At 40.1% G+C, this 25,651-nt stretch overlaps 1 protein-coding gene across 3 annotated transcripts in view; it reads left to right on the top strand.

Annotated features, from left to right (window-relative positions):
* Nucleotides 1-1,130: 1,130 nt before the first annotated feature.
* CRIM1 (cysteine rich transmembrane BMP regulator 1) overlaps nt 1,131-25,651 on the top strand; it is a 249,518-nt gene continuing 224,997 nt past the window's right edge. For all 3 annotated transcript variants that reach the window (XM_020992653.2, XM_020992654.2, XM_020992652.2), the window contains exon 1: nt 1,131-1,565. In XM_020992653.2, coding sequence (XP_020848312.1) covers nt 1,226-1,565 — 340 coding nt within the window. In that variant the 5' untranslated portion in view covers nt 1,131-1,225. The remainder of the gene's footprint in view (nt 1,566-25,651) is intronic.

Below are 25,651 nucleotides of genomic sequence, written 5' to 3'. Positions count from 1 at the left end.
CACACACACACATTCTTTCCACCACGCATCCGGACCCGGCGCGGTCTCTGGATGTGAAAGTGTCTCAGTCGGGCTTCCAGGCCACTGCTGGGAGAGAGCAGGCAGTCGTGGTGTTCGAGTCACCACGGCCGAGGTTTGGGACACCAGAACTCAGCCTCTTCTGGTTTGCGCACCCACACGCCAGTCTCTCCGAAGCTAGGGGATGGCTTGGTACCCCTAGGGCTCAGCCTGAGCGAGTCTGGGGCAGATCTTCTAAGTCTCAGTCCCCGGTGTTGCTTCCAGGAGAAGGAGAGGCGGGCTGGCTGTAAGCGCAGCGGGGCCGGCTTCGGGTGGAAAGGGGCGTGAGGGAGGAGGCGGCAAGTGAAGAGAGGAAGGAATAGGGTAGACTGGGAAGGGAGGGAGGAGTGGGTAGAGAAGGGGAAGGCGAGGGGGGCGTGGGGGGGGCAGCCAATGAGCGGCGCGCGGAGCCGGTGGGGGCGAGGTCTGTGGGATGAGGTAGGGATGGGGGAGGGCGAAGCCGGAGCGGCGGATCCGCGAGAGCCATAAACAAGCGCCCGAGGAGACGGAAAGGAGGGAGGCGAGCTGGGGCGCGTAGAGCGGACTAGGCGGCGCACACCGCGAACCTTCAGCCTGCGCCACCGCTCCCGCCCGGCTCCGGAGGCGGGGACCCGGGGAGCCCGTTGCAGGGGGGACTGTTGCTACTGCTGCCGCCGCCTGTGCTGCTGCTGCTGCTGCTGCTGCTGCTGCTGCTCTTGCGGGGGCCACCACAGCTCTAGGAGCAGGAGGAGGAGCCGCCACCTCCGCCCAGCCGCGGGGCTGGAGCCCAGCGCGGCCGCCGCTGCCTCCTCCAGAAGTTTGGGTTGAACCGGAGCTGCCGAGAGGAAACTTTTTTTCCTCTTTCTTTCTTTTTTTCTTTCTTTCTTTCTTTCTCTCTCTCTCTCTCTTTTTTTCTTTCTCCCTCCCTCCTGGGAGGAGGAGGAGGGGAAGCTACCGCTGCGGCTGCAGGCGCCAACGCTAGTGGGATTGGGGTCGGCGCGCGGGCCGAAGGGGGAGTGGGGGGACTTGCCCCGGCTGGGGAGTCGCGCGCCGGGGGGAGCCGGAGGGGGCGGCGGCCACCGTGGGCTCCGGCTGGGCGCCCGCCGGGGCGAGTGTGCCCGGAGGAGGGAAGGGCGCCCGCTCCACTCTCGGCCCGGCTGCGAGGAGGAGGCGGCGGCGCTAGAGGAGGATGTACTTGGTGGTGGGGGGCAGGGGGCTGGCCGGCTGCGGGCACCTCCTGGTCGCGCTGCTGGGGCCGCTGCTGCTGCTGCTGCTGCTGGCGCGCTCGGGCACCCGGGCGCTGGTGTGTCTGCCCTGCGACGAGTCCAAGTGCGAAGAGCCCAAGAACTGCCCGGGCAGCATCGTCCAGGGCATCTGCGGCTGCTGTTATATGTGCGCCCGGCAGAGGAACGAGAGCTGCGGCGGCGTGTACGGGCTCCACGGAGCCTGCGACCGGGGGCTCCGCTGTGTCATCCGCCCCCCTCTCAATGGCGACTCCATCACCGAATACGAAGTCGGCGTTTGCGAAGGTACTGTGAGCGCTCCCCCCTCCCACCTTTCTCTCTCCCCCTCCTCCGGCCCAGGCCCAGCTCCAGCCCTCATACCTTCCATCCTTCCCACCCCCACCCCCTAAACCTCGGCGCGCACTCACTCCGCTAAACAAAGTTTAGCTGTGACTTTATCCGAGGCAAGAAGGGGCCAGAGGAGGGAGGCAAGGCGGCCGCCGCCCCCAGGAGAGCCCCCGCCTCCTTCCTCTTCCTTGTCCCCTTTGCTAGCTGCAGTCGTTTTTTGGGGGGGAGGGGAGTAGTGTGGGGCGGTGTTCCCCCCCACACACCCTCCTGTCGCCCGTAGGGGTGTTGGTTGGAGTGTGTGTGCCTGTGTGTGTTGAGGAGGGAGGGTATCCTTGCTTTTCGGTAGATTAAATAGCCCGGTCTTGTGCGGGGTGGTGCAGGCTCTAGTCCTGGAGGCTGCTGCGCCTTCTTCGGGGGGCACTGCAGAGGCTGCCCGCGGGCTGCTCCGTGGGGGGAAGTCCCGGCCTTGATCCCTACCTCCTTCTCTCCTTCCTTCCCCTCCTTCCTCCCCGGCCCTCCCTCCCGATACTGCAGTGTGAAACAACGTTCAGAATACCGTACAAGAAAGTCTCTTCTCTGTTGATGGAGCTCCCTCTCCTTGTGTGTGCCTCTCTTCCTCCCGTTTCCTCCTCCCTACGCATATAAATCAATTTCAGCTCCCGAATATGTCAGCGCTGGGGAAGTTGCATACTGTAGTTACTCATTTATTTGCCTATTGAAAACGGTCAAAGGCTTCTCTTTCTGCTCGAGAAAAGGAGTCCAAGGAGCCCGAATGGGGGAGCTGCTGGTGCTGGGGGCCCCTTATTTGCTGTTGGTTTCAAGATCAGATAACTGCTGCCTTTTTGATCCTGGAGCTGGCACTTTTTTTTTTTGACAGCAATGATTGTTCTGCTCCTGTTTCAGCAGCATTTTGTGTATTAGACTGCTCCCAACCCACCCACACTCCATCTAGATTTAGACTGACTGACATAGGTAGCCCTCGATGAGAAGAGCAGTAGCATTCTTAGTTTGGCGAGCTACTGTTGGTGGATGTCAGCCTAAATTCCGGCTTCCTTGCCTTTCCTTCCCAAGGTTGACCACACTGCCCAGGAGGGGGAGGAGTAGGGGAAAGGGAGAGAGATAAAGTTAATTTTATTTGGCTATGCAGCACGACTTAGAGAAGTTCAAGTAGACACCAGAGGAAAGAGGAATCCCCTTTGAGTTGTAGATGGTGATGCTATTTGGTACGGTTTTGCTGAATAAGTGGTAAAATCAGACTCACTCCCTGCCAATCGAAGACTGGGGAAAGGGGGGGAGGGAATGGGATGGGAGGGGAAGAGGGAAAACTGCCCCTCCTTCTGTCACTTTCCTCCATAGCTCATTTAAGAGGTAGTGAGGGAAGAATCATTTCATTGGGTTTTAAAAAATTAGTTATAGTTCAGAGTTTCAGGATGCCTTTCATGTTCAGGTATGGTTTGTCAAATGGTTATAGTGACAGATTTAAACTCTCATTTCCCCCTTTATTTGGAAGTAAATTATATATAGATACATATTACCTTGTCTTTGTTTTTAAAAGTCTGGACAGTTCAGGAAAGTCAGAAAGAATCTTCTGGTTTGTAAGCTAGTAGCAGTAGTAATGATATGAAACTCTTTTTAAAGGAGGCCATGCTTCAGAATTGGTAAAGAACAAGAGTAGAGGAGACAGGGTTGTCCTTATGACAGTGACTTAGCTCAGGTTGCTTCTGTTTACTTTCTGTGTACCACCATGGAATGCAACATTTAGTATCAGTTTCTGACATGGGCAAAGTTTTTACTTCTAAGGAAAGTACAGATCTTCTTCTGGAAAAGTGTTAATTTGTTGTTACCCAGAATGTATATTTGACTTGATCCAGCTTTATCAATTTGTCTACAGAGAAAATGCAAAGTTAGAAAATTGTGGCTGTACAAGAAAATTGCTTTGGTCTTAGTGAGGGATTTTTTGCTTTGGCTTTAATTTTTTACAGGTACTTGAGATCTAGTTCTAACTTAGTTTTGTTTCTTCTCGCCAGAATCTGGTGAAGGAAAGGACGAGCGCAGTGAATCTTTACAGTAATTAAATGTTTTGGCCACATTTTTTACCATGTCACAGTATGGAGTTCTTTTGGCAGTTGCTGGTGAGCATTTCATTCCTCTGAAATGATGCAATTTCTACATAGCTTCATTTCCACTGGTAACACCCGGTGCATTTGGTATTCCTATGGAAAATACTTGGAAGAGTTGTTTGACATGATTAGATTTCAATTACTGTTCTGTAGCAGTGAATTTAATTCTAGCAGATTTGTTTTCGGCTACCAAAAGATAGCTCTTCAGAACCTTTCTTAGAATTTTAAAGTACCAAGGCGTTTTTGTTTCCAAATCCAAGAACTTGAAAGTTTATAAAGACACAGATTCAGATTATGTATGATTTAGTCAGTCTGTCAAGGGTGATAGTGGCAGTTGATCATATTGGTTCTAGAAACATCTTCAAGACTAGCCATATATTATAAATTTCGACTGACTTTAGTGATTACCACCCTTTTGATGAAAAAAATATGATAGGGAAGTACTATTGTTCTCCTTTGTGCAGAACTGAAAGAAAATCTTCAATGTGCTAACAATTATCCAGAAGATACTTGCTTTTCCTTCTTCTTTTCTGTTGTTTTGCAGAAAATTCCACAGTGACAGGTGTTTCACTCATTTTCCAGTTTTATTCAGATATTCACCAGGCAGAAACATAGTAATTATTGTAACCAGCATCAACAGTATCCTATATATTTTGTTCATGTTAGTGTCTTTCTTTGCTGCAATTTTTGCACTGAAATGACCCCTACTGGTTGTATCTGTTAATGTAAATTCCTTTAAAAAATATATCTTTTTTTATTATTATTGTTATTGGCTTCACTGAGAAAATGTATTATTTATAATAGGGAAATATTATCATGACTCCTCTACCTGTTTTCAAAGAACTGATTATTTAAGTTAAAGTATGATATGTGTAGCTTCATAATAATTTTAGTTACTTTTTCATATGCTTTGTAAAGGTAGTATTTTTTAACCAAACTCTAAAAATGAGTAATTAGATCATCTAATAAGGTTAAATAATTTGTCCAGAGTCATATAAATTAAGGATAGAACTAAAGATATAAGTAGGTTATGGGTTTTGTCTTCTTACCTTAGATGTTAAAGATAAACTTTTTCTTGGATGATTGGTCCTATGGGTACCAAAGAATGAATAATTGAAAAACATTTTTCTTTAGAAGTAAAAGCATCATAACAATTTCTTCTGTTTGATCTATTAGAGATATTTCTACCTTAAATATTTTCCAGTTTTTCATATCATACTAAAATATCCATAATAAATATCTAGACATATCTATGCACATATACATACACACATGCATGTGTGTGTGTGTATTTGTGTGTATGTATACTGCAGTACTTTGAAGATCATTGATTTCACTAGTGTTGATTTCTTCTGCCATTGATGTAGATTACGTCCCCTCCATTGCCATGACCAGGTGGCCAACCTTCAGGTGATGAACTTCTGAACTAAAGTAGGTTGGTGCTCAGATAAGAAATAATAGTCTATCTTCATCTGTACTTCAAGCCTTTTTAGTACCCCTGGTCAATTCAGTTCAATAAGCATTTATTATGTGTAGAGCACTATGCCAAGTGCTAGGTCACTCCACATCAAAGGAAGCATCAAAGTAGGCCTATAGAAGAGGTATCAAGAGCATGTACACAAGTGTGTATTTATAAAAGCATGCATATACATATGCAGACAGTTACAGATCTTTTTCTTTGAAGACCATGGGTCATACCTTTCCTTTTCTTGGCAAGCAACAGCTCTGAAATCCAGTGGTTCAAATGAGAGGTCTTTGAATGACCCTCCTTGAAGTATATTGAATGCTTGCTACTTTCTTTGAATGTAGTCTAAAAACCTCTATTCCAGGGCTTAAGATAGTACAACATCTTCATCCTTCATTCCAGGTTTTTCTGTTTAATCTCCTAATATCCCAGGTTGCTGAGAGGCAGTGTTGCATAGGGGGTAGAGTCCCCAGCTTGAAATCAGAAACTTTTTTGAGTTTTGCCTCTGATACATATGGGCTGTGTGACTATAGACAGGATTCTTAACCATTCATTGCCCCTTATTTATATCTATGTCTATAAGTTACCAATCTGTATTAGTTGGAAAGGATCTTCCTATGCCCATCAAATCACAAGTCTGGACAAAAACAAAACAAAAATATAAAAATTGTTGCTGTTTCTTAAAAAGGCAGCCAACCTAGTGAGAAGATGTCTAGAAACAAGAAACAAGAGCTTTAGTCTTTAAGAGGCTAAGAAGATTGTTTCAGGATCTCTTTGGGATCTAGGAAATAGTATGGATATACAAGTTGAATTTTCTGGGAAGTTTTGATGGGGGCAATAAAGGATTTATTTCACGAGAAATGATGTTAAAGGGATTGGTAGACTTATTGGATCCAACTTTTTCTTACTCTAGAGATAACAGAAATAAGGACATTATACCACTTTTGGCAGTGGAGGGGTAGTGGTTGGAGCTAGAGTAACCTGAGAATATATGGTTCTTGTGCCTTGAATTTCCTACATAAGAGAATTAAAATAGTTATGTCCTCACCTTAGCAAAGAGACATGAAATGAGATACTGCCATGATAGTTTGTCTACTCTGTGCCCCTATCATCTCCAAACTCATTGCTCCAATAAAAAAAAAATTCACTACTGGAATCCATAAAATTACCTTCTACACCTCAGAAGAACACAACTGCCCTATCCTTCCATAGTGATTAGGGGAGCAGAATTCCAGGGCTTGCACACTTGACCAAAGCATCCTTCTCTTTGCCTCAGTCATGTTTGTAGTAACATGTCTTATTTTGGCAAGAAAGTTGTTTTGACATCCTAATAATTGCTGTTATAGTACTTTGATAGAAAAGGATTCAGAGACCAAGAAAACCCAGAATTGAAGGAGGTTGAAGGAAGGCTGCTATATAAGACTATCTATAAATCTCACAGTGTTTGGTAGATGTTCTCATTAAGACCTTGTCCTCTAAGGATGGCAGTAATTATTATGCTTTTCATTTAGTGGATGGAAAGGGATGCATGGAAGTTGGTAAGCTTCTAGTGGAGTTAGGGAAGTTGTACAACCCAAGGCTGCAAACTTTGTTTCCCACTAGTGTCTTTAATTTTCATCACTAAGATCTTTCAGTAAAGAAATCTCTGAGCTGCCACTGAAGAGAAACAAACAAAGATCTAATAAAATTATGTTAATACAGTGTGGGAAGAGAAACAAATATAAGTAAATAAGGAAATAATTAGTTCTTCCAAAAGTAAATATTGACAAAACACCGGGGACTACTTGTAAAACATATACAAATCATCAGTACTGAGTGACCTTCATTTGTGTGTATTAATATACAAAGGACTAACAAACTACTAAAACATCATTTCAGTATCTTGGAAGAGTTGAAGTACTTAAAACATTTTAGTAAAAAATTAAACAAATTTCATATTTCCTGAAGGAGAAAATATTGCTCAGTGCATTCACTCACTAAAGTAATTTAACAACCAAGACAATTGATCCATAAACACTTGGAGAGCAGTGTATTTATAAATTGCCAATTACATGGATTTATAAGGAAAACTGTCTGAAAAACCGTAAACTATAGGCAGCATGTCCAGTTATTGCAAGTATTTAGTAATATGTTATACAATGCTCTCTGTATGTTTACTTTATTAAAATGTTGATGACCCAGTAAGAATGTACAGCTTGTGAATTAAGTGTATGGGAGTTATGGAATTGTGAAGCTGTTGCAAAGAACAGACAAAATATAGATCACCCCCCAAGACAATTATAATAGCATGGCCAGGAGAGTGTGGAGAATGGGAAAATATCTGAAAAAGAGGGACTGGACTTTAAGTTCTTCTGAAACTTCTAAACTCTGCTTCTATAATTCTTTGAATAAGGGCAGGAGAATTTGGAATAGTGTGAATCATTCTTTGGAAAGTAATTAATTGCCAGTGTATTCCAAATGTCAGTACAGGTATATCTGGAAATAAGTGTAGATTTGTTTGCTGTACTTAAACTGTAATAGACATTCTGAAAGGTCCTCATAAAGACCAAAGCTTCTCTAATGAGGTGGTAACATGTATTGTGAAAAATTTACCTTCTATTCATTTCTGATAAGCATGTCCTTATGTTTAAGTTGTGTGGGTGTTATCAAATTATTTAAGCCCACCAACAAAAGCAAGTCACTTAACTTTCCTGAGCCTTGGCTGACCTGATTTTCACAATAGAAAAAAGAACAGAGTCTGCAAACTATAGGCCAATGAGCATAAGTTTGACTCCTGCGACTATTCTAGAATGAATCATTAAAGAAATGATTGGTGAACATCTAGAAAGGAAAGTGGTGATTACAGAGAGCCAACACGACTTCATCAAGGTCGTACAGATTAACCTCATTTCCTTTTTTGACAGGATTTCAAGACTGGTATGTTAGAAGACTTCTGTGGTAGTGTTTAGCTTTATTTTAGTAAAGCTTTTGATAAAATATCTCATGATTCTTGTGGAGGTGGAGACGTATCATATGATTATACAATGAGAAGGATTCAGAAATGATTGGGTAGTTGCTAGTGGCTTGAATCCTGAGGGATTTATGTTTGGTACTGTACTTTTTTAACATTTTTATCAATATCATATGGGCAGAGGAATAGATAGTCTAATCAAATTTGCATATGACTCTAATATGGGAGGGATAGCTAAGACAATGGATATTATCCAGCATAGTTTTCCAATACCTTGAAAGGCCATACCATTGGACTGAATCTTATGTGATAAAATTCCATAGGGATAAATACAAGGTCTTATACTTCACTACAAAAAAAAATCAACTTCAGAAGTGTTATGTGGATAGATGGCAATTTCTGAAAATGCTCTGGGTGAGGGAGTAGCATAGTGGACTGCGTGCACACTATGAGTCATTGGTGTAATGTGGTAGGCCAAAAAGCTAATGTGATCTTGGGCTGCATTAAGAGAAGCGTAGTTTCCAGGAATAGGGAGACAAGCTAGGTGGCACAGAGGGTAGAGTACCGGCCTTGGAGTCAGAAAGACAGACTCATCTTCCTGAGTTCAAATTTGACCTCAGACACTTATTAGCTGTGTGACTCTGGACAAGTCACTTAACCCTGTTTGCCTCAGTTTCTCATCTGTAAAACGAGCTAGAGAAGGAAACAGCAAATCACTCTAGTATCTTTGCCAAGAAAACCCTAAATGGGGTCCTGAAGGGTTGGACACAACTGAAAAGTGACTGGACAACAACAAACTTTAGTCAGTGGGGAACCACTGAAGGTTTTTCAATAAGGAAGTGCATCAGTATCAATCAATCAGCGAGCATTTCTTCAATACCTGCTATGTCTCAGGCACTGGTGATCTGGTCTGGTGATGCAAAGAAAAATTCTCAGTCCTTGCCCCTCAACAAGCTTAGGTGATAATGGAGAAGACTAAATGTGTGTGTGTGTGTGTGTGTGTGTGTGTGTGTGTGTACAGTACACAAGCACAAATATATATACACACATACACTAAATTATACATACAAACTAAGGTTGGGATGATCAGAGCTATGCAGTAGGAAAATTGCTTTGGTGGCAGAAGTATGATAGCTGGATTAGAGAGGAGGGTGTCTGGAGGCAGTATTAGAAAGTATAGAAGTTTATAGGGGCAGCTAGGTGGCGCAGTGGATAGAGCACCGGCCCTGGAGTCAAGAGGACCTGAGTTCAAAATAGGCCTCAGACATATAACACTTACTAGCTGTGTGACCCTGGACAAGTCACTTAACCCCATTGCCTAGCCAAAAGAAAAAAAAAAGTTTATGACACAGTTCTTATCTTCAAAGAGCTTACTTACACTCTAAGAAGATAAGAAATAAAATTGGCAATTTTTAAAAACTCAATAGTTTGTGACAATAGTTGGAAGTCATGTCAAGACAACACATATTTGCTAGGTAAATTGTATGAAGAATCATTGTCATCGGAATTTAGAGGAGGAGAGTTTCCTTTCAGGATAGGATGATTTGAGGGATCTGGGATGGAGGAGAATTCTGCCTATCTTTAAGAAAGTTTAAAAAATGTAGATCAAACAGTAGTTTTTACTGACAAATAAGAAATCACTTTCTATTGTTAAATCTGAACCATGGTTCAAAATGGTTGTTATGATTTTATGGCATTTTGGGTTTTTTGTGAGTGGGAAAATGATACCTACTTGTACAGTGGAATTGAGTGCCATTGAGATAATGCTCCCTTTTTAATTCTTTTCAACTTTATGCACTCTTTTAGCCTACTGATTCTTTTTATTATTATTTTTATTTTTTGCCATTCTTCTAGCTCTGAGGTACTTGGGGGAATACCTTGTTAGTGAGTTATGAACAGAAATAATTAAAGGTATCCTCAATATGATATTTAACTTATGGAATCACATTCTGGACCCCAAAGTAAAAAACAAACAAACAAAAAAAGAAAATAAGCTTTTGAAAAAAACCCAACCAAACAAATACTTTAAAGCCTTTCTTAATGGGAAACAAATTCCCAGTCCCATACAAATGAATACAACAGCTCCTTGGATAGAATATGCTTCTAGAGCTAGCTGGGAACTATTTTCCCTTATTATCTTTAATGTTCAACAAGTTGGACAATTGACTTTGCAACATAGCCTTCTAGAACCCAGATTCATCTCCATACCACACAGAGAGTATCGGAATAAAATCTAAGTGGAGAAATTTGCAGTTATCAAGGATTAAGACATTCTTTGCCATGTTCCTGAGAAGGCCTATATTTGCCTTTGTACCAATGGGCTAACTTTTTATTTTGAAAACACTTATACTTCCTACAGGGTGTAACATTCTGTTTCATTTTCTTTTAGAATAATTTGCAGAGTGGGATTGTGTACATGGCATCTTGTTCTCTGATAGCTAGCCTGGTGCTATTGTGATAAACCCCTTCAGTGTTTCTGTCATCCTTGATACATTGCTAGCTAGGTCACTCTAATCAAATAGGTCTGTGGTAGTAGTGACCAACAGGAGACCCAGTTCCCTGTCATTCGGCTCCAACCCTTGAATCTTCATATCCAGTAACATTGAAGCCAGTTATCACAGACTCTTTAAAAAACAACCAGACCAGAGATTCAGCCTGTTTTTGCCTTAAGTTTCCCCTTCTTTTTCTGTCTTCATCTTCCTTTTTTCCTCATTCCCTTCCATTCTCATATCTTAGTCAAGCATACCCTTTAAAAGGTTGTTCTTCCCCTTCCCCACATGTACTATGTATGTAAACTATCCCTCCTAAAACAAAACTGATCCTTAAGGGTGACAACCAATTTAGTTACATAGTAGATTAAGTGCTAAGCTTTGGAATGAGGAAGACCTGAGTTCAGATCCTTTTTCATATACTTACTAGCTGTGTGACCCATGGTAAGTCATTTAACCTTTCTTTGCTTTGGTTTCCTCATCTATACGATAGGGATAATAATAGTACCTACTGCAAAAGGTCAAGTGACATGATATATATAAAAGTGCTTTTATATAAATGTTAACTATTATTATTGTTTATGGTAAAATAAACATCTGAAGTTATGTCAGAGAATAAGAGTTGAAAAATGCTGAAAATACTGTTCAGACAAGACCATAACTAAAAAATACCTCCATAGGCTCATTAGTGTCAGACATAAAATAATTCTGATGATGGCTACAAACTGTAGTCAAAAGAGCACTGGACTTTGTGTCAGTAAACTGCTGCATAAAAAGCTTAAATATCATCATCCATAAAATGAGAATAATAAGAACAAAGGAATTACAGCTAGAAGTGTTCTTAGAGATCAACCCCTTCATTTTACAAATGTGGAAAATGAGGCTCATAGAGGATGTGACTTATAGAAAGTCATGTAGGGAATAAACAGAACTGGGACTTAAACCTTGGCTCTTCTAACTCCAAATCCTGGTTAGTGGAAGATATACCATTACTTTACCTAATAATGCTTACTTGTACTACCTACTTCTGAGATTTGTTGTGGTAAAATACTTTGTAAATCCTAGAGTGTCATATGAATGTAGATTATTATGACAAGCTCTCTGGAAAATGCACATATATGTTCATTAGATGATACATATATATACACATATTTATTAAACATAAACTTCATATTGTTTAAACATTTTATGACACCTCTTGAAGTAAATGGAGATATTTTAGAACGTTCAAAACAAGGCTTCGGGGTCAGTACACTAAGGAAACAGAAGCAGGCAATGTTGAATGAAGTTATCATACATTTGGGAATAAGATTGAAAATGGGTGAAGGCTGCTGCCAGCCAATTAGCTTTTCTTCCTTCCCTTTGCTTTTCAGTACTGTCATATAGGTTTATTGAAGATATGAGTTGTAGCTCTTCTTGTAAGTCCTGTATACCTCATAGTCAAATAAGATGCTGACCTGGAATCAGAGCAGTAGTAGTTCTTGACTTTTTAGTATCTCCTTAAGGTGTACTCCCTTTTTAGAAGATCTGGGCAGTAAATTCCTAATTGTGATTTTGCCATCCATTTTGGAAATATGTGCCATTTTTTCTTAAATAGAAATCCATGCCATCGTATTGGGCATAAAGAAATAGAATATAGTGCTTGAAGGAGACAACTCTCTGGCCCTTAAAACTAACTTAGCTACCTAGAATTTGAAACTCATTGTTTATTATTTGGTAAAAAGTCCTGAATACTTACTAAGAATTTCCCTAGTGCATGTTATTATAGTTGTTATTGTTCATTCATTTTTGAATCTTCATTACCCTATTTGGGGTTTTCTTGGCAAAGATACTGGAACTTGACATTTCCTTCTCCAGGACATTGAGGCAAACAGGGTTAAGTGACTTGCCCAGAGTCACAGAGCTACTAAGTGTCTGAGATTGGATTAGAACTCAGGTCTTTCTGACTCCAGACCCAGTACTCAAATCTACTGTGCCAGCTAGCTGTCCTGTTACTATACTACCCAGGTGTTTTAACAACATATTTAAATTTTCACCACAAGAGAAGCAACAACCACTCCGTTTTCCTTAAAATTTATGAGATTTATTTTAAATGTGTGTTTATCGATGTGTTTGTACACATATATGTATATATCCATATGAATATTAGTCAAATCTAAAAAAAACCTTGAATTTTGTAGCTTATCTTGTATACACTTATTTGATCTCTAAAGATAGAAAAAGAAATTTTAAGCACATTATTTGGTTGTTTAATGTCCTTTATAATAAGATTTTACTTCCTAGCTGCTAAGAAAGGGGAGGAGAATTTTAAGAGGTTCCTTTTTTAAAAAATTCTATATTTGCTTTAGCTCTATAGCAGCCAGCTTCTCTGGCTATAGTGAGGTAAAAAAAGGATGTAGGTTGTAACAAGAAACTGAGCCCATCCTATTTAGCATTTCAAAACAAAAAACCATAAACAAACATCTCAGATTCAAAACAGAAAGGAATTTCTGGCAGGGATAGATGAAACCTGAGTCCACTTAGTTCCTGTCTACAAGAGGTAACTTATTTAGCTTCCCATACAAAGACTGCAAGCATTTCACAAACATTTCTCAGCCATTTTTAAAAAGAAAAGAATCTCCAGATTGGAGAGATGCAACACCTGTCTTTAAGAAACTACAGGAGCTGGTGATTTAAGGCAGAGCTGCATGGAGGAAGTATGACCTGAACTAAACTTTGTTCAAATGAGTTGGGATAATCAAGTGCTTGTAATGTGCTAGGAATTTTAACTGAACATACAGAACACATGGTGTTTTTCCAGTAGGAGTTTATGCTTATAATCCTGCACTGACAGGAGATCCCATAATCTTGTCAAACCCAGAATTTAGAAACTTTCAAAGAAAATCCACTGGACTGCCCTATGCCATCACCATTGATGGGGCCCATACTGTGTTCTGCTCTAAAGGTAAGTAAAGTATTTGCAGTAGGATTAAGGCAGATTGATTTTATAAAGATGTTCTCAAGGAAAAAGCAAATGGATTTGCCAGTAGTTTAGATGTGGTTAGAGAACAAAAGGGATATTTTCTGCTCTTAACCATTAGATACTCATATTTCGAACCCAAATTTCTGCATTTTAGGTACACTTTGGTGATATTGATACTAGCGTCTATGATGTAAACACAAGTCCAGAAACTGTCCAAGTGTTTCAGTAAAAAGGGTGAATATTGTAGACACATGGATAAATTTCTATACATGAGGATCCCAAGACATCCATAAGCATGTTGCAGTAGAAGGAAGACTGCTAAAGGAGCTCAATACAGTGCGTGACATATAGTAGGCACTTAATGTTTATTGGTTGATTAAAGGGGTGGTACAGGAAACCATAGATTCCACTTACTGGATGGCATTGAACAAGTCACTTAACTTCTTGGACTCAGATGTCTCATCTCCAAAATGAAAATGAAGAAAGTGAATGGTAGAGGCTTTGATCAGATGTTTACCTGAGGTCCTTTCCAGTGATAGAAATACTAGGAAAGGGTTAAATATTACCTCTTGACTGCAAAGAAATAGCATAAGGTAAAGGAGAGAATTTGGGTGTAAAAAATGGGAGATGTGGGTTCTACATCCAGTGTGGTCATCAGCTGTGTGACTTTGAGCAAAGTACCACTCTGCTATAGCTTTATCTCTTGAATGAGGATATTGGAGTAGGTGATTTCTGAAGTCCTTTCCAACTGTAATAGTTTTGATCCTTGGGGACATGGGATTGTTGGCATTAGTTTCAGTCAAGTAGAATAACAGGAAGGACTTTTAGTAATAGTAACTGACATTAGTGTAACACTTTAAGGTTTACAAAGTCCTTTATAAACATTACGCAAAGGTCCTTTACCTTCTTTGTGTCATGGACCTTTTGGGGAGTCTGTGTCAGAGCCCTTCTCAGCCTTTAAAATAATAAAATATTTAGGATTACAATAGAAGCCAGCTATGTTGAAATGCAATTATAAAGATGTTTTTTAAAAGTTCATGGGCACCAAATTAAGAAACCTTGATTTAGGAGAATATATTACTTTATTACTTAATTATATTTCATATAAAATAACTAAGACTGCAAAAACATGATCGTCATCTGGAAGATGTTTAAAAACTGAAATCTAGAAACCATCTTTTAATTGTGTGACCTGGTCTGAATTCAAGGAAGAATGTATGCCTCTGCTTTAGGCTGCTAAATGTGTTGAAACTATCTTTGCTGTTTTCTCAGATTCCTCATTTCCCTTATTAATCAGTGTGGTTGTGAAGCAGGTAGGTGAAAATACTGCAAAGAGGTAAACCTGAGTGAAGAAGACAGGTCAAAACTTGTCCAAATTCACATGCTCATTTCTGTCTCTGACAGTCGAGGCAATTGAGTAATTGCTGCTCATCCTAATACTGCAGGCAGCAGCCAAATTCTCAACATTCTTTTACCTTTGCTGCTGTTTTCACTTGCCAGGGAGTTTCCCACCAGACACTGGGCAAGCAGTTTTCTTAAAGAGTGGAATGAATTTAAAGAGACATGCTGTAATAACCTGTGTTGTCTTTCTCAAATATGCATAATGTTGGACAGTCTCTAGGGGTATCCATTCACATGCACAATGAAATCTGGGAAATAGACATTCTTCATCCATTTGGTCTTTTCTGTGTGAATGAAGTGATTATGGAGCTCTTCTAGGAAGCTCTGTAATATCTTGGGGCTTTGATGCAGTCACAACATTGTCATCCCAAAACAGGACCATCTGGAGAACTTCACCATTCACAAGGAGTTCCTCTCTCGACCTAGACTCTGCTGGATCTCCTCCATCCCTATAGAGAATACTTTTGGCAAGCGTACATCTCCCTGCTTTGTGCCTGATGTTTATTATCAGAGGGTGATTGAACAGATGGACAGTGAGCTGAGCCCAGAGCTGAAAAAGGAAGGACAAGAGGGGCTAGACTGCTTTTGGGAAATTTCAAAGCACTTTTACTGACTCAAGCTTTCTTTAACAACAAAAGCCTATCTTCTTAATTCAAACATTTTAACCTGTGTTTCTGCGTGGAAGCGAGATCAGGAACGCCACTGCCTCTAAAGAATTAAATGAAAAGTTTCACAGAGAGGTCAGTGGAAAGACACGTGGTGGGTATGAGCTGGCTGCAACATGTAACCAACTAGGAATTCTGAAGTCAGGACTGAAGGATGCCATCCAAGAATTTCATGAAAGAAAGAGAGGATGGGCTGGGCACATAGCAAGAGGAATTACAGACAGGTTAAAGTGCTCCACTGGTACCCCTGCATTGTTGAGAGAAAACCAAGAAAAACTCCAGCACATTGAGTAGATGCCTGTTCTTATGAACACTTTAGGGAAAATATAGATGAGAGTTGTACATGACAGGAAGGTTGTGATCTGAATTATGGGAGGGAATTTTCAAATTGATGAGATCACAGGCCCATTTGAAAATTGGAATATTGGTAACTGCAGACAAATTGCTTGAAGAGGACTTTGGCATCTGTTTGTCTACCATAAGTAGCCTCTTCCAGTGACACAGGATGGTGGAAAATGGTCCTTCTTGTCTACTGCTAGGATAATGCAATATCCCCTGGGAATTGATTATTGTTCTCTCCCCTACCTCCCCACCCCTTTCTCTCTGAGACAGAGAGATGTCTCAGTGGAGGACAAAATGTCTAACAATGTGGTGTAATAAAACTTCATTTAAAGAGCCTTGGTTTTGGAGTCTGAAGACTTGAGTTAAAATCCCACCTTGCTACTTACCAGCTGTGAGAAGTTCTGTTTCCATTGCCTCATCTGTAAAATTAGAATAAAAATACTTCACTAACAGCTTCTTCTGGCTGTGGTGAGTTAAGCACTCTGTAAACACTAAAGCACTATGGAAATGTAAGTTATTGTTTTTAAGAGTGGTGCATGATAATGGTCCATAAGTATCTAGAAGTGACATTTCTGTCTTTTATGCTCTCCACCCACCTAACAGTGAATAAGTTTAGGTGCAGGTAAACTTATGGTAGTGAAGGATGCAGTAATTATTATTCATTAGTTTTCTTCACTGATTTAGCAAGGCTTTTATTTTGCATTCTGGAAATCATATTTGGTGAGCATGGCTTTTGCTAGGTGCAAATACACTGCAGTAAGAGGCTAATTAATTCCAGTTGGACTCTCATTAGTAAGTCCTTTGAGTGGAAAGCTCACTAGCAAATTTCCATATAGGATTTTAGGATTTAGAATTGGAAGGGTTGTGAGGAAGTGTGAAAGAGGAAATTGAAACCCAGAGTGGTGAAGTAGATTCCTCCAGTCTCCTAACTCAAACATGGTTTTGCTCTATTTTGATCAGTATGAATAAATTTTAGCACAGAGGGCATTTTTCCTCCGGATATTTCACTTTTCCCACAGCAAAGAAATATATTTAAAAAGGCCTTTACTCAAATCTTTAACGTTGTTATAGTTTACTTAAAACTACTCTCTGGACACATTTCCATTTTATATCGTTAGTAATGTACTATATCACAGTCTATTTCAAGCCCTATGCTTAGAGCTTATCAAGACCAGAATTCTCTTGTATGCATGTGCACACACACGTGTGCCCTCTTCCTTAAAGAAGATTCTGGGCACCTAAAGGTAGTGACTGTGTCTGAAATAGCCATTGAGGGGATGGAAAGTGTCAGTTACTAACCTGACCCTTTGCCTAAGGATGAGTTCTCACTTTTAACTCTCTTTTTGGATGTATAAAGAGGTCTTTGTTTGGTTTTCTTCCTGTTTGCTTGAAACATTAGTATATGGTACCTTGAAAAGATGTGAGAAATGTCTGAATGGTTATGCAGAAAGCACTTTTGTGCAGTGAAAACGGAAGGGACTTGCTGTAATTAGATTCCTTTTGGGAAGACTAGCTACTTCTCTTCCCAGGTTGTTTTTTCTATGTCCTTGCTTTGTTCTCTTGGCACCATCTCTGTGGTGGCAAATCCTTGCCATGACCCTCCATGCTTGCTAGATATCAAGTGCCCTGAAAACCATTTCAGAGAACTACTCTGCAGCAGTCTTTCCATTGGTCTCCACATTCTTCCCAGCACAGTCATGCACAGGCATTGGTAACACTGAAGGGGGAACGTTTAAAAAAAACACCCACAGAAGAGGACTTTGCCATCTGTTTGTCTCCGGTAGATAGCCCCTTCCAGTGACAGGATAGTGGAGGAGGGGGTGGGTATGAGTACAGCACGTTTACCAGAACACCAGGGTGCATCTGCCACTCCTCTCTGACGTCATAAAGTATGATTCTGTGGGTCTTAAAGTAGTGGAAGTGAATGAAATGAGAATATTTATAAAGTTGTGGTAGTAAACTTGGCAGAGCAGGTGTGCCCAGGACATCAAAACCATACTGTTGCTTCAGCAGTGATAGGGGTTAGAGTACTACCTTCACAGACACAAAGACCTGGATTCAAATGCAGCCACAGATCAAATAGTGGTGGCAAATCACTTAACCTCTCATTTTACCAGGCAACTCTGACTATTATAAATTGCAGAACAGAGGGAGTTTCCTCACTGAGTGTTCCATACCCAGTGAAATCACAAGTCTTTCCCCTCCCCTCAAACCCCTTCCCCCACAAAAAAAAAGCATCAACAGTAGAGAATTTGAATGGAGTCAACTTTTTACTGTTGTCATAGCATTGGGTCAGACCCAGAACAAATTGTGTAAATAATTACTCCTTTTGTAATGGAGTTAACTTTGTCTCAGCTTGTGTGTATGTGTGTGTATGTGTATGTGTGTGTATTATGTGTATAACATATATGTATTTAAAATATTGCTAAAGGCCGTACATAGATCACAATACTTTGTATTCTATTGACAACACTGCTTGTGGTCTCTTAACTGGATTGTAAGAGAAGTCAGCACAATGTACGTTTTACAGACAGAGAAATTCTGAAAATGACTTCTCAAGTCTTATGCCATAAAAAAAAGCTTTAGGATGATTATGTGTCTGTATTGCTGTGATTGAACAATATTATCTAATTATTATTTTAAGCTGTGACTTGCTTCATTACTGGGGGTGTTTGCATCCTCTTCACATTTTTCTTGCTAAAGAAATAATTATTGTATTTTTTGGTGTCTAGGAGACAGAATGTTTGTCACTGAGTTATTGTTTCCATAATTAAAGGTATAGTAGGTACTTATTTAATCATGTAGCTTTTCCAGGTCATGTATAAATCAGGGAGGAAATAGTAGAATAGGAATGTGGAACTAATGTCATGACTTAGGTAGATCTCTGTAGAGAGGAGAGACTATTGTCTTTGGGAGAAGGGGTGAAAGTATTTTTGGAAATAATTTTGTTGGAAGAGGTTAACAACATTTGAGTGCCCACTGTGTTGGACCACTGTACAAGATGCTACGGAAAGATGAAAAGAAAGTGTGGTTTAGTCTTATGCCTTAAAGCTATCTTTAAACACACATAAAAATTGCACGTATATAGGGTACTGAACATATATAGCTGGATACACATAGAATGTTATATACACATGCGAATTTTAAACTCTATGAACATAAAAACATATACAGTAATGCAGAGCTTTGCATGGTATGTTTGGAGAGGAAGGACCTAGGATTTGAAGAATGTATGGGGGGGCTTTTGTTATCTTTAAGTAGGGGGAAAGAATTCTGGCTTCTTTTGATGAATCTGGTGCTATAGGTGGTTTATTCCCTATAATTCCTTTAGAAATCAATCAATCAATTAGCAAGCACTTATTAAATTTCAACAGTGTGCCAGGCACTATGATAGGTGCTAGGGGAACAAAGACGAAAATGAAACTGTCATTGCCCTTAAAGAATTTACATTCTATTGGGAGAGCCTACATATACATGTATATAAGTGTATACCAAATTAATCCAGGATGATCTGAGGACAAGGAAAGGCTTCTTACAAGGTGGCTGTTCAGCTCAGTTTTAAAGGAAACAAGGCATTCTAAGAACTGAGGTGAGGAGGGGCTTCCTTACTGGCTTGGCAGGCAGTCATTGCAAGGGAATAGAGACAGGAGATGGAATGCTGTGTGTGAAGAGCCCCAAGAAGCTCAGTTTGACTGGATTGTAGAATGTGGGAAGGGAAGTAAGGTATAGTAATGTTAGGAAGGTGAGAAAGGACTGCTGAAAGGAGAGATTTAAGAGGCAGATGGGAATTCCAATAGATAGCCTAAGGATATCTTAAAAAAAAAAGTTTCATTTCCAATATCAAATTTTTAAATCTAGCCCATGTTTTGAACTTGGGTCAGACAGGGAACAAACTATACGTACATTTTTTTTCCCTTTTGTATTGAAGTTTAGTGTTGTCTTTGCATTTGTTGGAGCCAAGTGTTGTGAAGGGCTTTAAAAGCCATACAGAGGAGTTTATATTTTATCCTAGAGGCAAGAGGAAGCCATTGGAGTTTATCAAGAAAGGGAGTAACATGGTCCCATTTGCCCTTGAGGAAAATCACTTTGGCAGCTATGTGGTAGAAAGATTGGAAGTTAAGCCAGGGAGAGCAATTCATTATCACTCCTGAAACCCAACTTGTGGATGAAGACAAGGTGCCAACTTCCAAGACTTTGTCTCAGCCCACAAGTTATAGATTTTCTTTCTTTTTTTTTTCTGCTAGGCGGTGGGGTTAAGTGACTTGCTCAAGGTCACACAGCTAGTAAGTGTTATGTGTCTGAGGCAAGATTTGAACTCAGGTCCTCCTGAATCCAGGGCTGGTGCTGTATCCACTGCACCACCTAGTTGCCCCCTAGATTTTCTAATGCTAGTCCAAATAGAGTAGCCAGAACATAAGAAAGAGGACCAAAAAGAGAAGTGAAAATTGGCTTAAATTTTTCATTCTATTGTCTGGTACAGTGGTTCTCAAACATTTTTTTTTCTTTTTGCTTATGGCACACTTTTATTTTTTGATAGAGTCACATTTTTTTAGAGTCACATATGTGGGTTTCAAATGTAGGTTTCATACAATTAGGGGCATACCTAGTAAAACTCACCCTCCGTTTTGAGAACCAGTGATCTCCTGTAACCGAATCTTTGAGGGCTAGATCAGGGTTCAGGACTTTGGCTTTAAGATAGGTACTTGAAGTTGTGAGTTTGGGGATGAATGTTAACTGGAGATTTTTGGATTATCTGGAAAATGAACCCATCATTATTATTTTACTTACTGAAATAACTAAGTAGCTAAGAAATTTTTTGCCCTCAAAAGCAATTCAACATAGGGTAGGTTTTTTTTTTCCCCTGCCCTCCTCCATCCATTCTTCTGAGATTCATTAGAATTGTGTAATGGACTAATTTTTGCGTTTGGTATTGGAAAGTAAAGTTGGGGAGGGGGCATTTAAAGGATATATTTAGACTCTTTGTTTGAACTTCTTCCCACTTGTGTTGAAGAAGTCTCCACTTCCAATGTTCATTTCTCATCTGCTTATAGGAATCTTGGTGGGTGGCAGCTTCCCCCTCACTACTAGGAGTTTGTTGCATTGAGTCCTTAAGGTACTATGGTGACAGAGTTGTTGTGAGTAATAACTAATAAACGATTATGAATTGCTTTGTAAATGTGTTTCTATCGACTACATAAATGCTTAATAATGATAGCATAGTCACAGAATTCTAAACCTAGCAGAAGTTGTAGTGTCGTTCATTAATCTCAATGAACACATATATTTCTGTTTAGATTAACTTGACATTCCTAAAACATGCTCTGAGAATGAGACAGTGAAAAATATTTGGTGCTTCCGATGATCTCAAAGTGCCCTAAAGAATGTCATTGCAAGACCTCTGTGAGACAGGAAATTCCTGAAATATTCATCTTTTAAGGGGGAAGTCTATTACTGTATGTCATAAGAATGCTTTGCAAAGGTTTGAGCAGGAAGTAAAAAAAAAACTCGATGATGAATTTAGGAAAACAGTTCATAGTTGGATTTTGTTCGGATTAATACCCTGCCATTGGAGACCATGGAATTTTTTATAACAAGTGGTTAGGACTTCAGTTCTTGTTTTGGTCATTAGGCAATGCAGAAATACCATGCTCATTCAGTTCCAGGTCTAAAAGAAAAGGAGTAGTCAAGCATGAGCTCATGGATACCTCAATTTTTAATTTTTAACTTTTTTTTTAAGATTAAGCCCTGCCTGCTTCCATATAGATTAGATGTGACCTAAAATTAAAAGAATACAAAAGAAGTCATTGAAAGACACACACAAAGTCAAGCAGTTAGTCAAACATTTACTAAGCTCTGATTGTGTCAGGAATTATCTTAAGTGCTGGAGATAACCAAGAAAAAACAAAAACAGCCCCTGCCCTCAAGGATCTTACATTCTACCAGAACTTGGAGTAAAAAATATGATAGAAGTTTAATATCGACACAAGAAACTATACACATTCACTTCCAGAGACATATTTTTCTTGTAACTGATCTCAAGTACTAAGAGCAGTCCTCACTCTGGTCTGCCAGTCCTCTTTTGAAATATGTCTTTTCTGGATTGCCCCCAATTTTAGGGAGCCTATGCCAGCCCTGATTGCAACTGTTGACTCTGATAATATGACAGCTGGGTACCAGCCCAGCAGCCCAAGACAGAACATTTTTCAGAATCTTTGAAATCTTCAGTAGGGGAAAATGGTGGATTTAGTGAAGGTGTCAGTCATTATTTAGCTTACCCTTATCTCTAAAAGACTGATAATAGGTAATTCAGAGCTAGCTAGCTGAAGAGTGAATTATAAGTAAAATATTTCTTGAGGCCAGATAGCCAGTTCCTCTTACGGCTCTGTTTTTTCCCCTCCTGTCCCCACCTCTCATTTAAATGTTTATATGATGCCACTCTCTAACTACTTCGCTATGTCCTAGTGTAGAGGTGACTCAGGGTGCTCAAGGCAGTGCCAGCAGACTGCAGTCTCTGACTGGTACTCCTGAGCAGTAAAGGCTTGGAATATAAAAAAATATATTACTGCCATCTGAAGACATTGGTAGCAGTGTTTGGAGAGGTTCATCACCAACTTAGCTGTGGGATGATGCTTTCTTTTTTTTTTTGCTACAGTGACTCATGAAGACCATCTACTACTAACTTGTAGAGTGGTGTAATGGGTTTGGTGCCTTTCCTTTGTGATGATCTCCAGTTTATCTTATGTATTTGTACATAATTGTTTGCATGTTGTCTCCCCTGTTAAATGGTGAGGTTCTTGAAGCAAGGACTGTTTCTGCCTTTCCTTGTATCCACAGTTCTTAGCATAGTGCCCGGTACATAGTAGGTGCTTAATAAATGGTCATTGACTTGTTGGGAGGGGAGTGTCCATGTGAAAAGTGACCAGTGAAAGGGGTATTTCAATCGTTAGAGTAGAACTATCCAATAAACACTTCCTCATTATGGGCTTTAGAATTGAAAGGAAACTTAGGAACCATCTAGTCTAAGTTTCTCCCTTTATAGATGAAGAAACTGAGGTGCACAAAGAGAAAGAGGTTTGCCCCGGGTCACACAGATACAGAATGATCCTCTGAAATGAAACCTAGGACTTTTGCCACGATCTAAACTGCCTCTCTTGGATCTCCTCTCATTCTTTCTTACCTTCTTTTGTTGTCCTAGAGATTGTGTCCAGCAGTGTTAAAAACTGTGAAAGAATACTACTTAGTGGTTAAATGTTACTAAAATATAACACATCTTCCCTGTAAACATTATGTTTGGAGCACCTGACACATAGAGAGATTGTGTGGACAGATTGCTGGACCTGGAGTCAGAGGAAGTGAGTTCAAATACTGACTCCACCACTTAACTATCTGTTAAGATGTGACCAGGATTGTTTAATTTACTGTGTTTGTATTTCCAGAGCCTAGCACAGTGCTTAATAAAAGCTTGCAGACGGAGCTTCCGTCAACAGTTCACATACCTTCTCTGGACTTCAGTTTCCTCATCTGTAAACTGAGAGGATAGGACTAAATGACCTCTAAGGTCCCCTTTGGATCCAAATCTCCTGCTTCTTAGTTTATTTTCATATAGTAGTACAGGAGTCAACTTGAATTAGCTATGCTTGATAGAGTGGAAGAAAACAGCCAACTTTTTTAACCAATTGAAAAAAATAACTTGGGAATTTTCCTTGCTGCTATAGCAGCCCTTAGTCCCAAGTACCCTACTCCCAAAACAAACAGAAACCAAGCTGAGGAGTTTAAGTTAGTTAGGCCTACAGAAGAATTAGTCTCAGTCTGGGTTGGAGCCCAGGATCCACTACCAGTCCCTTCATGATGGTCCTTTTAACGATAGTGAGTCCCTTTCAGTTATTTTTCTTGTGCCAGTGGACAACAAGGAGATCACTGAAGCAGATAAACACAACCTTCTTGATTAACAGCAGCTATTTCAGCATTAAAAAGAGAAGGTGTAGGGCTGGCCCAGCGGTGAGGCACTTTGCAGTAATATCATTTTCAGTCCTTCTGTCAGCCCACTGAAGGAATGCTGTGAGCCCCTAAAGAAACCTCAGAGAGGTATTGGAAGGAATACTTGGGGAAATAGTACCCTCATGTTTCCTTGTTTGACTGGCTTTTCATGCCTACAGCTAAATCATGAAGTATTATTTTTGTTGTTCAGGCATTACAGTTGTGTCCAACTCTTTGTGACCCCATTTGTAGTTTTCTCGGCAAAGATACTGGAGTGGTTTGCCATTTCCTTCTCTAGCTCATTTTACAGATGAGGGAACTGAGGCAAACAGGGTTAAGTAACTTTGCCCAGGGTCACAAAGCTAATGTCTGAGGCCGTATCTGAGGTCAGGAAGATGAGTCTTCCTGACTCCAGGCCTGGCACTCTATTCACTGCATCTCCTAGCTTCTCAAAGTATTATTAGATCGGGAGAGTATTGGAAAGAGATGCTGCCATACCAGAGGAAAGAAAAGGATCAAGTTTTGTGAGTTAGAAGAAAAAGCTTCATCCCCCATGGAGCATAAAGAGCTATCAAGACAAGCTGTGTGTATTATCTTCAGAAATATGTGGGTGAATGCGTTATGACTACATTAATATACAGTTATATACATACATAAACAATCTAGGCTGCTAGAAAAGTGGTAAGTGTTCTTATTTCTTACTAAAATTAATTTGTTTCTTTCTCTTCTTTGATGACAGAGCTCCTAATTAGTATTAGTGATATTTTATTACTTCTTGAGGGCAGAAACTATTTTTAATAATAGCTAATATTTATATAATGCTTACTAAGTGCCAGGCACTGTGCTAAGTGCTTTACAGTTATCTCACTTAATCTTCACAACAACCCTAAGAGATAGGTGCTATTATTATCCTTATTTTTGCAGATGAGGAAACTGAGGCAAAGAGGTTAAATGACTTGCCCATGGTCACACAGCTATTAAGTGTCTAATTTGAACTCAGGTCTTCCTGTCTGTAGCCCAGCATTCTACTTACTGCCCCACCTACCTGTCTTTTCTTTGCATCTCTAGTACTTAGCACAGTAACTAGCACTTAACAAGCACTTAATAAATGATTACAACTTATTTGCATATAACACAGACCCAAGAAAAGCCTTCACTACCCTGGTTAGCCTTCTTGAGTTAATAACTCTTCTCTGTAGCTTCTCTTCTCTGTAGCTTAACAACTTCCTTCTTAAACTGTGGTGCTCAGAACTGAACACAACAGTGCCCCAGATAAGGGTCAGATGAAGGCATACTAGTAAAGTGAGACAATTGCCTCCCTAATCCTGAAAGCCAGGATGCTCTTAATAGAGCCTAAGATCACATTAAGTTTTTCATTTTTTTGACTGTTCTATCACACTGATAACTCACATTGGTCTTTTTTTTTCAAAGACTATTGCCTAACTACTTCTCACCAATTTTGTACTTGTAAAGTGGATTTTTTTTGTACCCAGATGCATTTATCACTATTGAATTTCATCTCATTCAATTTAGCCCAATGTTCTTGCCTCCCATGATACTTTTGGATTTTTCATCATAGTGTGGATATGATGGAAGTCCTCAAAGGCTATGACAGTGGAGTATAACCTCCAGAAGAGGTTCTACTAGTCTCTCTTACTTTGCACTCTGTCTTC

Source organism: Phascolarctos cinereus, unplaced genomic scaffold (genome assembly GCF_003287225.1).
Source record: "Phascolarctos cinereus isolate Bilbo 61053 unplaced genomic scaffold, phaCin_HiC Scaffold_2;HRSCAF=192, whole genome shotgun sequence".
In the NCBI taxonomy this organism is placed as follows: domain Eukaryota; kingdom Metazoa; phylum Chordata; class Mammalia; order Diprotodontia; family Phascolarctidae; genus Phascolarctos; species Phascolarctos cinereus.
Note: the sequence above shows the minus strand (reverse complement) of the source record. Positions and strands in the feature narration are given on the sequence as shown.